A 16914-nucleotide genomic window follows, 5' to 3' on the forward strand; every position below is an offset into this window, starting at 1 on the left:
CTTTGAAAAAAAAAAAGTACTATGGAAACGAGATAAATGTACAGCAAAGGAAACAGCGAAATATTAAATATAGTAAAGCTCTTTTTCACAAGCCATAGGAGATTCTCAAATAATTTTAATGATATGGAGGAAGTTCTTAATATAAATTAAAAACATACAAAACATTGCATGTGTGTGTGCCTGTGTTACAGCCTCAACTGTGAAGAGAAAAATGTTGTTCTTTATTGCTCACTCTCTGATCTGAACATATGCAGAGAAAAAGATTGGTCTTCACCCTACTGTGCTTTTGGAATAATGCTAGCCAAGCTTACACCCCTTAAACAGGAGACTGGGGGAATCTGAACTACTCTAGTCTAGAGAAAAGGCTCTAAGATACTGACATTTTGCCACCACCATCCCTCACCCATGAAAAACTGGCTTGTCTGTTAGTCACCCTGTGGTGAGTCCTGCCAGTCAAACCTTACCTCCCCAGAGCTTCCAACTAGCTTCAGAGAGCATCACATTTTAAGATAAACAAATGGGAGGGGAGATCAAGATGGCAGCGCAGGAGGACGCTAAGCTCACCGCCCCTCATTAACACATCAAAAATACGTGTACCCGTGGAGCAATTCTCACTGAAAACTAATTGGAAACCAGCAGAAGGATGCTTACAAAACCAGGGCTATAAGAAAGATCCACACAGAATCGGGTCGGAAGGGAAGAGAAGCAATCAGGTCGGGACCTGTGCCCCTGGGAGGGACACAGAAGAGGAGAGGTATTACACAGGCTTGGAGATCCTACTGGGGAGTGAGAGGATGGAACACACAGTGGGCAACCCAGCCCTGGGGTCTGACACCAGGAGGATGAGTTCCCCTAGCTGCTTTGAAAACCAGTGAGACTGACAGAGGGATGTAAGAAACCTAGACTCCACTCATGAAGAGTGTGCACACACTTGCTTACTCCAGAAACAAGACAGAGGAAGCAGATTAAAACTGCATGGGAGGGCTTCCCTGGGGGCGCAGTGGTTGAAAGTCCGCCTGCCGATGAAGGGGACGTGGGTTCGAGACCCGGTCCGGGAGGATCCCGCATGCCGCGGAGCGACTGGGCCCGTAAGCCATGGCCGCTGAGCCTGCGTGTCCGGAGCCTGTGCTCCGCAATGGGAGAGGCCACAACAGTGAGAGGCCCGTGTACCGCAAAACAAACAAACAAACAAACAACAACAACAACAAAAAACACTGCATGGGAGGGGAGAGGGGGAAGATGGCAGAAGAGTAGGACGTGGAGTTCACCTTCCTCCCCACAGATACATCAGAAATACATCTACACGTGGAACAACTCCTACAGAACACCTACTGAACGCTGGCAGAAGACCTCAGACCTCCCAAAAGGCAAGAAACCCCCCACGTACCTGGGTAGGGCACAAGAAAAAAGAATAAACAGAGACAAAAGGATAGGGACGGGACCGGCACCAGTGGGAGGGAGCTGTGAAGGAGGAAAGGTTTCCACACACTAGAAGCCCCTTCGCGGGCGGAGACTGCGGGTGGCGGAGGGGGGAAGCTTTGGAGCCGCGGAGGAGAGCACAGCAACAGGGGTGCAGAGGGCAAAGCGGAGAGATTCCCGCACAGAGGATCGGTGCCGACCGGCACTCACCAGGCCGAGAGGCTTGTCTGCTCACTCGCTGGGGCGGGCGGGGCTGGGAGCTGGGGCTCGGGTTTCAGTCGGATCCCAGGGAGAGGACTGGGGTTGGCAGCGTGAACACAGCCTGCAGGGGGCTAGTGCGCCACGGCTAGCTGGGAGGGAGTACGGCAAAAAATCTGGACCTGCCGAAGAGGCAAGAGACTTTTTCTTCCCTCTGTTTCCTGGTGCGCGAGGAGAGGGGATTAAGAGCGCTGCTTAAAGGAGCTCCACAGACGGGCACGAGCCGCGGCTAAAAGCGCGGACCCCAGAGACGGGCATGAGACGCTAAGGCTGCTGCTGCCACCACCAAGAAGCCTGTGTGCGAGCACAGGTCACTCTTCACACTCCCCTTCCGGGGAGCCTGTGCAGCCCGCCACTGCCAGGGTCCCAGGATCCAGGGACAACTTCCCCGGGAGAGCGCACGGCGCGCCTCAGGCTGGTGCAACGTCATGCTGGCCTCTGCGGCCGCGCATCCGTAACCCTCCCTCCCCCGGCTTGAGTGAGCCAGAGCCCCTGAATCAGCTGCTCCTTTAACCCCGTCCTGTCTGAGCGAAGAACACACGACCTCCGGCGACCTACACGCAGAGGCGGGGCCAAATCCAAAGCTGAGCACCTGGGAGCTGTGAGAACAAAGAAGAGAAAGGGAAATCTCTCCCAGCAGCCTCAGAAGCAGCGGATCAAAGCTCCACAATCAACTTGATGTACCCTGCATCTGTGGAATAGATGAATAGACAAGAGTCATCCCAAATTGAGGAGGTGGACTTTGAGAGCAAGATAGATTATTTTTTCCGCTTTTCCTCTTTTTGTGAGTGTGTATGTGTATGCTTCTGTGTGAGATTTTGTCTGTATAGCTTTGCTTTCACCATCTGTCCTAGGGTTCTATCCGTCCGTTTTTCTTTTTGTTTTTACTTTAAAAATATTTTTTCTTAATAATTATTTTTTATTTTAATGACTTTATTTTATCTTTATTTTATTTTTTCCTCTTTATTTCTTTCTACTTTTTCTCCCTTTTATTCTGAGCCGTGTGGATGAAAGGCTCTTGGTGCTGCAGCCAGGAGGCAGTGCTGTGCCTCTGAGGTGGGAGAGCCAACTTCAGGACACTGGTCCACAAGAGACCTCCCAGCTCCATGTAATATCAAATGGCAAAAATCTCCCAGAGATCTCCATCTCAACACCAGCACCCAGCTTCACTCAACGGCCAGCAAGCTACAGTGCCGGACACCCTATGCCAAACGACTATTAAGACAGGAACACAACTCCACCCATTAGCAGAGAGGCTGCCAAAAATCATAATAAGGCCACAGACACCCCAAAACACACCACCAGACGTGGACCTGCCCACCAGAAAGACAAGATACAGCCTCATCCACCAGAACACAGGCACTAGTCCACTCCACCAGGAAGCCTACACAACCCACTGAACCAACTTCAGCCACTGGGGACAGACACCGAAAACAACGGGAACTACGAACCTGCAGCCTGCAAAAAGGAGACCCCAAACACAGTAAGATAAGCAGAATGAGAAGACAGAAAAACACACAGCAGATGAAGGAGCAAGATAAAAACCCACCAGACCTAACAAATAAAGAGGAAATAGGTAGTCTACCTGAAAAAGAATTCAGAATAATGATAGTAAAGATGATCCAAAATCTTGGAAATAGAATAAATGCAAGAAACATTTAACAAGGACCTAGAAGAACTAAAGAGAAAACAATCAGCGATGAAGAACACAATAAATGAAGTGAAAAATACTCTAGATGGGATCAATAGCAGAATAACTGAGGCAGAAGAACAGATAAGTGACCTGGAAGATAAATTAGTGGAAATAACTACTGCAGAGCAGAATAAAGAAAAAAGAATGAAAAGAACTGAGGACAGTCTCAGAGACCTCTGGGACAACATTAAACACAGCAACGTTCAAATTATAGGGGTCCCAGAAGAAGAAGAGAAAAAGAAAGGAACTGAGAAAATATTTGAAGAGATTATAGTTGAAAACTTCCCTAATATGGGAAAGGAAATAGTTAATCAAGTCCAGGAAGCACAGAGAGTCCCATACAGGATAAATCCAAGGAGAAACATGCCAAGACACATATTAATCAAACTGTCAAAAATTAAATACAAAACATATTAAAAGAAGCAAGGGAAAAACAACAAATAACACACAAGGAAATCCCCATAATGTTAACAGCTGATCTTTCAGCAGAAACTCTGCAAGCCAGAAGGGACTGGCAGGACATATTTAAAGTGATGAAGGAGAAAAACCTACAACCAAGATGACTCTAACCAGCAAGGATCTCATTCAGATTTGATGGAGAAATTAAAACCTTTACAGACAAGCAAAAGCTGAGAGAGTTCAGCACCACCAAACCACTTTTACAACAAATGCTAAAGGAACTTCTCTAGGCAAGAAACACAAGAGAAGGAAAAGACCTACAATAACAAACCCGAAACAATTAAGAAAATGGGAATAGGAACATACATATCGATAATTACCTTAAATGTAAATGGATTAAATGCTCCCACCAAAAGACACAGACTGGCTGACTGGATACAAAAACAACACCCTTACATATGCTGTCTACAACAGACCCACTTCAGACCTAGGGACACATACAGACTGAAAGTGAGGGCATGGAAAAAGATATTACATGCAATTGGAAACCAAAAGAAAGCTGGAGTAGCAATACTCATATCAGACAAAATAGATTTTAAAATAAAGACTATTAGAAGAGACAAAGAAGGACACTACATAATGATCAAGGGATCGATCCAAGAAGAAGATATAACATTTGTAAATATTTATGTACCCAACATAGGAGCACCTCAATACATAAGGCAAATACTAACAGCCATAAAAGGGGAAATCAACAGTAATACATTCAGAGTAGGGGACTTTAACACTCCACTTTCACCAATGGACAGATCATCCAAAATGAAAATAAATAAAGAAACACAAGCTTTAAATGATACATTAAACAAGATGGACTTAATTGATATTTATAGGACATTCCATCCAAAAACAACAGAATACACATTTTTCTCAAGTGCTCATGGAACATTCTCCAGGATAGATCATATCTTGGGTCACAAATCAAGCCTTGGTAAATTTTGGAAAATTGAAATTGTATCAAGTATCTTTTCCGACCACAATGCTACGAGACTAGATATCAATTACAGGAAAAGATCTGTAAAAAATACAAACACGTGGAGGCTAAACAATACGTTACTAAATAACCAAGAGATCACTGAAGAATCAAGGAGGAAATCAAAAAATACCTAGAGACAAATGACAATGAAAACACAACGATCCAAAACCTACAGCATGCAACAAAAGTAGTTCTAAAAGAGAAGTTTATAGCAATACAATCCTACCTCAAGATACAAGAAAAATCTCAAATAAACTATCTAACTTTACACCTAAAGGAACTAGAGAAAGAAGAACAAACATAATCCAAATTTAGTAGAAGGAAAGAAATCCTAAAGATCAGAGCAGAAATAAATGAAATAGAAACAAAGAAAACAGTAACAAAGATCAATAAAACTAAAATCTAGTTCTTTGAGAAGATAAACAAAATTGATAAACCTTTAGCCAGGCTCATCAAGAAAAAGAGGGAGAGGACTCTAAAATTAGAAATGAAAAAGGAGAAGTTACAACAGACACCGCAGAAATACAAAGCATCCTAAGAGACTGCTACAAGCAACTCTATGCCAATAAAATGGACAACCTGGAAGAAATGGACAAATTCTTAGAAAGGTATAACCTTCCAAGACTGAACCAGGAAGAAATAGAAAAAAAAGAACAGACCAATCACAAGTAAAGAAATTGAAAGTGATTAAAAATCTTCCAACAAACAGAAGTCCAGGACCAGATGACTTCATAGGTGAATTCTATCAAGCATTTAGAGTAGAGCTAACACCATCTCAAATCTTCCAAAAAATTGCAGAGGAAGGAACACTCCCAAACTCGTTCTACGAGCTCACCATCACCCTGATACCAAAACCAAAAATGCTAAAAAAAAAAAAAGAAAATTACAGACCAATATCACTGATGGATATAGATGAAAAAATCCTCAACAAAATACCAGCAAACAGAATCCAACAACATATTTAAAGGATCATACACCATGATCAAGTGGGATTTATCCCAGGGATGCAAGGATTCTTCAATGTATGCAAATCAATCAATGCAATACACCATATTAAAAATCTGAAGAAGAAAAACCATATGATCATCTCAATAGATGCAGAAAAAGCTTTTGACAAGCATTTTACCCATTTATGGTAAAAACTCTCCAGAAAGTGGGCATAGAGGGAACCTACCTCAACATAATAAAGGCCATATATGACAAACCCATAGTAAACATCATTCTCAATTGTGAAAAACTGAAAATATTTCCTCTAAGATCAGGAACAAGACAAGGATGTCCACTCTCACCACTATTATTCAACATAATTTTGGAAGTCCTAGCCATGGCAATCAGAGAAGAAAAAGAAATAAAAGGAATACAAATTGGAAAAGAAGACGTAAAACTGTCACTGTTTGCAGGTGACATGATACTATACATAGAGAATCCTAAAGATGCCACCAGAAAACTACTAGAGCTAATCAATGAATCTGGTAAAGTTGCAGGATACAAAATTAATGCACAGAAATCTCTTGCATTCCTATACACTAACAACGAAATATCAGAAAGAGAAATTAAATTAAAGAAATTAAATTAATGGTGAATTGGGCTTCCTTGGTGGTGCAGTGGTTGAGAGTCCGCCTGCCGATGCAGGGGACATGGGTTCGTGTCCCGGTCCGGGAGGATCCCACATGCTGCGGAGCAGCTGGGCCTGTGAGCCATGGCCGCTGAGCCTGCGTGTCTGGAGCCTGCGCGTCCGGAGCCTGTGCTCCGCAACGGGAGAGGCCACAACAGTGAGGGGCCTGCGTACCGCAAAAAAAAAAAAAAAAAAATTAATGGTGAATTAATCCATTCACCATTGCAACAAAAAGAATAAAATACCTAGGAATAAACTTACCTAAGGAGGTAAAAGAACTATACTCAGAAAACTATTAGACTCGGATGAAAGAAATCAAAGATGACACAGATGGACTGATATACCATGTTCTTGGATTGGAAGAATCAATATTGTGAAGATGACTATACTACCCAAAGCAATCTACAGATTCAGTGCAATCTCTATTAAATTGCCAGCGACATTTTTTACAGAACTAGAACAAAAATCTTAAAATTTGTATGGAGACAAAAAAGACCCCGAATAGCCAAAGAAATCTTGAGGGAAAAAAACGGAGCTGGAGGAATCAGACTCCCTGACTTCAGACTATACTACAAAGCTACAGTAATCAAGACAATATGGTACTGGCACAAAAACAGAAATAGAGATCAATGGAACATGATAGGAAACCCACGCACCTACAGTGAACTAATCTATGACAAGGAGGCAAGGATATACAATGGAGAAAAGACAGTCTCTTCAATAATTGGTGCTGGGAAAACTGGACAGGCACATGTAAAAGAATGAAATTTGAACACTTCCTAACACCATACACAAAAATAAACTCATGTAAACTAAATGTAAGACTGTAAAACTCTTAGAGGAAAACATAGGAAGAACACTCTGTGAAATAAATCACAGCAAGATCTTTTTTGACCCACCTGCTAGAGTAATGGAAATAAAAACAAAAATAAACAAATGGGACCTAATGAAACTTAAAAGCTTTTGCACTGCAAAATAAACTATAAACAAGATGAACAGACAACCCTCAGAATGGGAGAAAATATTTGCCAATGAATCAATGGACAAAGGATTAGCCTCCAACATATATAAACAGCTCATGCAGCTCAATATTAAAAAAACAAAAAACCTAATCAAAAAATGTGCAGAAGACCTAGATAGACATTTCTCTAAAGAAGACATACAGATGGCCAAGAGGCACATGAAAAGCTGCTCAACATCACTATTAGAGAAATGCAAATCAAAACTACAATGAGGTATCACCTCACATCAGTTAGAATGGGCATCATCAGAAAATCTACAAACAACAAATGCTGGAGAGGGTGTGGAGAAAAGGGAGCCCTCTTGCACTGTTAATAGGAATGTAAATTGATACAGCCACTATGGAGAACAGTATGGTAGTTCCTTAAAAACTAAAAATAGAATTACCATATGACCCAGCAATCCCACTACTGGGCATATACCCAGAGAAAACCATAATTCAAAAAGACACATGTACCCCAATGTTCATTGCAGCACTATTTACTATAGCTAGGTCATGGAAGCAACCTGAATGCCTGTCAACAGAGGAATGGATAAAGAAGATGTGGTGCATGTATACAGTGGAATATTACTCTGCCATAAAAATGGATGAAATTTGGTCATTTGCAGAGACTTGGATGAACCTAGAGACTGTCATACAGAGTGAAGTAAGGCAAATAGAGAAAAACAAATATCGTATATTAACACATATATGTGGAATCTAGAAAAATGGTACAGATGAACCAGTTTGCAAGGCAGAAATAGAGACACAGATGTAGAGAACAAACGTATGGACACCAAGGGGGGAAACTGGGGGTGGTGGTGGGATGAACTGGGAGATTGGGTTTGACATATATACACTAATATGTATAAAATGGATAACTAATAAGAACCCGCTGTATAAAAAAATTAAATTATATTAAATTTAAAAAAAAACAGTCCAACAAGACTAAATAATCATTTAGTCATTAAGCATAGTCAAAGACATTTAGTTCCTCTCCAAGGGATGTAGATAATATTCTGAGCCATATCCTTTGAGCTGTCTTATAGATACTAAAAACCCCACAAGGTGGAAGAAGTTAACTGTATGATGACCAGACTGTAGCCATGACAAAAGCTGCCACAATTCTGAGAACTGGCCTCAAAAAAATGGAAACCGACCCTGGAACTGAAGATTAACCATACTTAAAACAATCAAGATGGTGCTGATCAGATCACCACACGACCAATTTCAAGGTGACTGTCAGAGCTGACACTACTGTTTCCACATGTAGCCCCCTCTCTCCTTTCCCTGTAAAAGCTCTTGCCCACTGACTGTTGGCAGCAGTCAGCCTTTGGACAGGTTGCCAGCCTCTGAAATATAAAGCAAACTTTCCTTTCCACCAACCTTGCCTCTTTGTTGGCTTTTGAGCAGTGAGCAGCTGTACCCCACTTTTGGTAACAATATCTCATTGCGGTTTTGAGTTTCTTTTCCCTAATAATTAGTGACGGTGAACATCTTTTCATGTCCCTGTTGGTCATCTGTATATCTTCTTTGGAAGTGCCTTTTCAGGTCTTCTGCCCTTTTTTTTTTTTTTTTTTTTGCGGTACACGGGCCTCTCACTGTTGTGGCCTCTCCCGTTGCAGAGCACAGGCTCCAGACGCGTAGGCTCAGCGGCCATGGCTCACGGGCCCAGCCGCTCCGCGGCATGTGGGATCTTCCCAGACCGGGGCACGAACCTGCGTCCCCTGCATCGGCAGGCGGACTCTCAACAACTCCACCACCAGGGTAGCCCTCATTTTTAAAAAATAAATCTTTATTGGAGTATAATTTCTTCACAATACTGTGTTAGTTTCTGTTGTACACTAAAGTGAATCAGCCATATGCATACATATGTCCCCATAACCCCTCCCTCTTGAGCCTCCCTCCCATCCTCCCCATCCCACCCCTCTAGGTCATCACAAAGCACCGAGCTGATCTCCTTGTGCTGTGAGGCTGCTTCCCACTAGCTATCTATTATACATTTGGGAGTCTATATATGTCCATGCCACTCTCTCACTTTGTCACAGCTTACCCTTCCCCCTCCCCATATCTTCAAGTCCATTCTCTAGTAGGTCTGTGTCTGTATTCCTGTCTTGCCCCTAGGTTCTTCATGACCTTTTTTTTTTTTTAGATTTCATATATATGTGTTAGCATATAGTATTTGTTTTTCTCTTCTGGCTTACTTCACTCTGTATGGCAGACTCTAGGTCCATCCATCTCATTACCAATAACTCAGTTTCATTTCTTTTATTTGCTTTTTCATTTTAATGATGGTTTCCTTCTCTGTGAAGAAGGTTTTTTGTTTTATTAGTCCCATTTGTTTATTTTTGCTTTTCTTTCCCTTGCTTTTGGAGTCAGAGCCACAGAAACATCACTAAGGCCGATTTCATTGAGGTTACTCCCTATGTTTTCTTCTAGGACCTTTATGGTTTCAAAACTTACATTCAAGTCTTTAATCCATTTTGAGTAAATTTTTGTGTATGGTGTAATATAGTGGTCTAATTCCATTCTTTTGCACATGGCTGTCCAGTTTTCCCAACACCATTTATTGAAGAGACTATCCTTTTAGGATAATTAACATTATCCTAAAATAGAATGCCGATAACTTTCATTGGGGGCAGAGAATTTCCAAAATGAAAAAAAAAATTCCTTAAATAAGGGATTCTAGAATAATACATACCTGGTATTCTTGATTTTTCTCCCGGTTCTCAATTGCTTGAAATAGCTCTTCACACACATTTGGAATGATACCCTTGTTTGCCCCAAACCCAATCATGGAATAGCTTTTTCCAGAGCCAGTTTGGCCATAAGCCAGGAGAGTAGTATTATAGCCTTGCCAGGCACTGTCCAGAATTCCCCTGCCAAGATCGTGGAAAACATCTCTCTGGAAAGAAGACCACAGGCATCAAGTTCAGCACTGACTTTTCACAGTACTCTTAAAATCTAATATTCTGGTTTTGGTGAGTTCCACTTTAATTAGTATCATATGACTTACTTGAAATATAACTCAGATGCTGTCTTAGAACCAGTGAAATAAAGCTGGCAACCAAAAAGGGATTTGTCAGTTTGGAAAACACTGATCACCACAAATCACCATGTATCTTCAACTAGCCAGTATTCATCAGTAATGGATTTGAATATTTTATAGCCTTGACAAAACATGGGCTAGGTCTTTAAAATTTAGCAATTAGACAATAATTTCAAGGGATCAAGGGACACAGACCAGTCAAAGTGTTTTCTGATTTCTCTGTATTCTTTAATCCAAACAATGTCGCAAAATTCCTACACTAATTTTAACTCGCTGCTGCTGAGCCTTCTTTCTTTTTTTGTTTTTAACAAGACCTAGTGGTTCTGAAGCCAACACACATATATACATATGCACCCTTTTTTTTAAGTGGCAGACACAGATGCTTGTGCCCACAATTGCTTGAAAGAGAAGATGTGGTCTGGCTTTTATTATCTATCATCTGATTATCTATTATTATCTATTATGTTATCTGTAATATGAGAGATATTATCTGTTATTGTCATAGCCAGCAATAATTCTCTTATTTGAGGCTGTTTCAAAGTGCATATTCTTTTCTGTTCTCTAATATCAATAAAATAGTAAGTAAGCATTATACACTCCATTTGTTGCAATATATACATTTGTGTAATTTATATAATTTTTATTTCTGGGAAAGATGCACATACTAACGTAGTGTGATTTTTATAAGGACAATAGGCAATAACCAATTTTCTTACACTATTCATTTCTCATGAGAAAGGAATAAAAAGTATTACACTGTAAGTGTTAGTGGAGCTCTAGGCTTAAAATGTGGAATCCGGCCAGTGGTTTTTCAGAACATTGAGACCATACTTTAACCAGAAAAATGTATTTATGTAATAGATATCCACTCTACCTTAGGAGCTATGAGCTGAACCTAAGGAGTGCTCACAAGCTAGTAAAGTAACTGGTTTTGCTATCTTTTTTTCCTCTGTGCTATTTGGAGATTTGGGGGAAATGCTTTTATTGCCAATTTTTATGAATTGAAAACTTCAAACAAACAACATAGAATTTTATTAAATAAACAAAATTTTAGAGAATAGAATCATTCTGTAAATTTTGTTAGCTGTAGAGTTTTCTGTATAGTTTTCCATTGAAATCTCTTTTGGGTGTCAGTGATTTGCATATTAGGTAAGTCAAGAAGTCACAGAGCTACATTTCTAGTTTCTTCCTGTTCTTCATCCTATAATCAACTACATGAAACATTTTCCTACACTACAGTACGTAAAACTATAATTCTGCAGTATCTTAATAGGTGATCAACAAAAGATAGGGAGGATGAGAGGGAAAGCTGTTGACAAAGTTAATCAAGTCTCTTTACAGCACAGTTCTTGCAGTCTTTTAAAACTATCTTTTAAAAAACTGAGATAGAATTGACATATAACATTATACTAGTTTCAAATGTACAGCATAATGATTTGATATATGTATATATTGAGAAATGATTACCAGAATAAATTTAGTTCACAGAGTTTTTGTTTGTTTGTTTGTTTATTTTTTGGCCATGCGGTGTGGCTTGTGGGATCTTAGTTCCCCGACCAGGGATCAAACCCGGGCCCTCATCAGTGAGAGCAGAGTCCTAATCACTGGACCATAGGGGAATTCCCCTAATTTTCTTTCTTGTGATGAGAAATTTTAAGATCTACTCTCTCAGCAACTTTCAAATATACAATACTGTATTGTTAACTACAGGCATACCTCAGAGATACTCTGGGTTCAGTTCCAAACCATCACAATAAAGCAAATAATGCAATAAAGTGAGTCACAAAAAGTTTTCGTTTTTCCCAATGCATATAAAAGTTATGTTTACACTATACTGTAATTTATTAAGTGTGCAGTAGCATGATGTCTAAAAAGACAATGTATACATCATAATTTAGAAATATTTTACTGCTCAACAATGCTAACCATCACCTGAGCCTTCATAATCTTTTTGCAATAGTAACATCAAAGATCACTGCACAGATCACCATGAGAAATAGAAAGATAAATTTGAAATATTGGGAGAGTTACCAAAATGTGACACAGAGACACGGAGTGAGCAACGTTGGAAAAATGGTATCAAAAGCCTTGTTTGATACAGGATTGCCACTAACCTTCAATTTGTTTAAAAAAGAAAGAAAGAAAGAAAGAAAAGAAAAAGAAAAAAAACCACAACAACAACACTGTATCTGCGAAGCACAATAAAGCAAAGCACAATAAAATGAGGTCTGCCTGTATATCACCATGCTGTACATTACATCCCCAGGACTTATTTCCCTTACTGGAAGTCTGTAGCTTTTGATGACCTTCACCCACTTCACCCATGTCCCACCCCCACCCCCCTCAAACTCGACACCCAACATTAACCCCTGCCTCTGGCAACAACCAATCTGTTCTCGGTATCTAAAAGTTCATTTTTAAAAAAGATTCCACATGTAAGTGAGATCATATAGTATTTGTCTTTTTCTGTCCAACTTATTTCACTTGGCATAATGCCCCAAGGTCCATCCATGTGTTGCAAATGGCAGGATTTCCTTCTTTTTATGGCTGAATAATATTCCATTGTGTATGTATGTATATATATATATGTATATATACATTTTCTTTATCCATTCATCTGTCGGTGAACACTTAGGTTGTTTCCATGTCTTGACTATTGTAAATAATACTGCAATGAATATGGGGGTGCAGATATCTTATCAAGATAGTGATTTCATTTTCTTTGGATAAACACTCAGAAGTGGGATTGCTGGATCACATGGTAGTTCCATTTTTAATTTTGAGGGGAACCTCCATACTGCCTTTCATAGTGTCTGCACCAATTTACACTCCCACCAACAGTGCACAAGGGTTCCCTTTTCTCCACACACTCACCAACACTTATCTCTTATCATTTTCGATGATGGCCATTCTAACGGGTGTGAGGTGATATCATGTTGTGGTGTTTTAAAAATTTATTTATTTATTTATTTATTTATTTATTTATTTTTGGCTGTGTTGGGTCTTTGTTGCTATGAACAGGCTTTCTCTAGTTGGGGCAAACAGGGACTACTCTTCATTGTGGTGTGCAGGCTTCTCATTGCGGTGGTTTCTCTTGTTGTGGAGCACGGGCTCTAGGCACACAGGCTTCAGTAGTTGTGGCAGATGGGCTCAGTAGTTGTGGCACACGGGCTCAGTAGTTGTGGCTTGCAGGCTCAGTAGTTGTGGCGCATGGCTTAGTTGCTCTGCGGCATGTGGGATCTTCCCCGACTAGGGCTTGAACCCGTGTCCCCTGCATTGGCAGGCAGATTCTTAACCACTGTGCCACCAGGAAGTCCCCACATTGCGGTTTTGATTTGCATTCCCTGATGATTAGTGATGTTGAGCACATTTTCATGTATCTGTTGGCTGTTTGTATACCTTCTTTGAGGAAAATGTCCATTTAATTCCTCTGCCCATTTTAAAATCAGATTTCTTTTTGCTATTGAGTTATATGAATTCTTTATATATTTTAGATATTAACCTTTTATTAATATATGATTTGTAAGTATTTTCTCCTTTTCTGTAAGTTGCCTTTTCATTTCATTGATGGTTTTCTTTATGTACAGAAGTTTTTTGGGTTGAGGTACTCCCACTTATTTATTTTTGTTTTTGGTGTAAAATCCAAAATATCATTGCCAAGACTGAGGTCTAGGAGCTTACCCTCTATGTTCTCTTCTAGGAGTTTTATGGTTCCATGTCTTACATTCAAGTCTTAAATCCATTTTTTTTAAGTGGTGTAAGGTATGGGATTCTTCTTTTGCATGTAGCTGTCCAGTTTTCTCAACACCATTTATTGAAAAGACTGTCCTTTCCCCAATATATGTTTTTGGTTCCTTTGTTGTAAATTAATTGACCATATATGCATGGGTTTATTTCTGGGCTCTCTACTCTGTTGATCTATGTGTCCATTTTCATGCCAATACCATGCTGTTTTGATTACTATAGCTTTGCAATATAGTTTGACACCAAGATGTGTGATGCCTCCAGCTTTGTTCTTCTTTCTCAAGATTGCTTTAACTATTCAGGGTCTCTTATGGTTCCATACAAATTTAAGGATTGTTCATTTCTTTGAAAAATGCCATTGGAATTTTGATAGGGATTGCATTGAATCTGTAGATTGCTTTGGATAGTATGGACATTTTAACAATATTAGTTATTCCAAGCCATGAGCACAGAATATCTTTCCCATTTATTTGTGTCTTCTTCAATTTCTTTCATCAGTGTCATAGTTTTCAGTGTACAGGTCTTTCACCTCTTTGGCTACATTTATTCCTTGGTATTTTATTCTTCTTGGGAAAAACTCTTTATTGACATAAAATTAATATTCACTAAATTCATCAGTTTAAAGCACACAGTTCCATAAGTTTTGACATATGTATTTGGCCATGTGACAATCACCACAATCAGGGTTTTTAAAAAGTTCTCTTGTGACCCTTTGCACTTAGGCCCTTCTTCTCACTTTCAGCCCTTGATGATTTACTTTCTGTAACTATAGTTTTGTTTTTTCTAGAACTGTCATTTAAGTGGAATTGTATAGTGAGCAGTCTTTTGTATATGACTTCTTTTACCTACTACAATGCTTTGAGATTCAGCCATGTTGTTGCATATAATCATTAATTCCTTTTATTGCTGAATTGTATTCTATTTTATAAATATATCATAATTTTATTATCCATTCACAAGTTGATGGATATTTGAGTTTCCAGTTTGGGACTATTACATATAAAGTTGCTAAGGACGTTTGTATATAGGTGTTTGTGAGAAAATATATTTTTATTTCTCTTGGAATTGCTGGATTGTATGTTAAATGTATACTTAAATTTTAAAGAAACTGTTTTCCAAAATAACTGAATCTTTTACATGGCCATAGCACTGTATTAGAGTTCCAGTTGTTCCATTCATGCATGTTAACACTTGATACTGTTTTTAATTTTTGACATTTCTCATGTATGTGTAGTATTCTCTCATTTGGTATTAATTTGCATTTCCCTAATGACTAATAAAGTTGGACACTTTTTCATTGGTTTTAGGATATGTTGTAATTTATATATCTCTGTTGGTGAGGTCTCTGATCAAATTTTTTGCTATTTTCTTTTTATTTTGGCCATACTGTGTGCCTTGTGGGATCTTAGTTCCCAGACCAGGGATTGAACCCAGGCCCTCAGCAGTGAAAGTATTGAGTCCTAAGCACTGGATCACTAAGGAATTCCTTGCCATTTTTAAAAAATTGACTTTTCTTCCTTTTTTTCCCTTAAGTTGTAAGAATTCATTATATATTTTGGGTACTTTATCATATATATATTTTGCAAATATTTCCTTTCATTATGGCTTACCTTTTCATGTTCTTATTGGTATCTCTCAAAGAGCAAAATGTGTTTTTAATGGGTCTCATTTATCAAATATTTTCTTTCATGATCTGTGTCCTATCTAAGACTCTTTGCCAAATCAAGATCACTACAATTTTCTCCTATCCTTTCTTTTAGAGGCTTTATAATTTTACCTCTAAAAGTTAGGTCTACAATCTATTTTGAGTTCATTTTGTATGTGGTGTGAGGAAAGTATCAAAGTTCATATTTTTCCATATGGATATCCTATATCTCCAGCACCATTTGTTCAAAGACTTTAGTTTTGAAGAACGTTGTCACCTGTATTAGTTTGCTTGGGCTTCCATAACAAATTACCACAAACTGAGTGACTAAAAACAACAGAAATTTATTCTCTCACAGTTATGGAGGCTACAAGTCCAAGATCAAGGTATTGGCAATGCCATGCTCTCTCTGAATGCTGTAGGAAACAATCCTTCCTTGCCTCTTCCTGGCTTCTGGTTGCTCCCAGCAGTTTTTGGCATTCCTTGGCTTATAGCTCCATCACTCCAATCTCTGTCCCCATTGTCACATGGTATTCTCCCTGTGTATCTGTGTGTCAAAATTTCCCTCTTAAAAGAACTGGATTTGTGGCTTACTTTAATCCAGGATGGCCTCATCTTAACTAATTACATCTGCAAATATCCTGTTTCCAAATAAGGTCACATTTTGAGTCTTTGGGTGGACATAAATTTGGGGAGACTATTCAACCTATTACAGCTCCTTTGTAAAAAAAAATCGATGATATATGATGATCTGTCTCTGGACACTGTATTCTGTTCCACTGATCTGTTATATCTGTCTTTTAGCCAATACCACAATGTCTTGATTACTGTAGGGCTATCTATAGTGAGTGTAAGTTCTTCAACTTTATTCTCTTTCAAAATAATTTTGGCTATTGTCAGTCCTTTACAATTCCATGTAAACTATTGAAACAATGTATCAATTTCTACAAAAAATTACTGCTGGCATTTTGATTTCTTTCAATCTATTGATCAATTTGACTTCTTAATAATGTTGAGTCTTTTGATTCATTTAAGTCTTCCTTTCAGTAATGTTTCATA

General features: G+C 39.1%; 1 protein-coding gene across 1 annotated transcript in view; it reads right to left on the reverse strand.

Annotated features, from left to right (window-relative positions):
* LOC132431388 (kinesin-like protein KIF28P) overlaps nucleotides 1-16914 on the reverse strand; it is an 87731-nt gene that overhangs the window by 50207 nt on the left and 20610 nt on the right. Inside the window, 1 exon segment of the mRNA XM_060021237.1 lies at nucleotides 10119-10322. Coding sequence (XP_059877220.1) covers nucleotides 10119-10322 — 204 coding nt within the window.

The sequence above is a fragment of the Delphinus delphis genome, chromosome 1 (genome assembly GCF_949987515.2).
Source record: "Delphinus delphis chromosome 1, mDelDel1.2, whole genome shotgun sequence".
In the NCBI taxonomy this organism is placed as follows: Eukaryota; Metazoa; Chordata; class Mammalia; order Artiodactyla; family Delphinidae; genus Delphinus; species Delphinus delphis.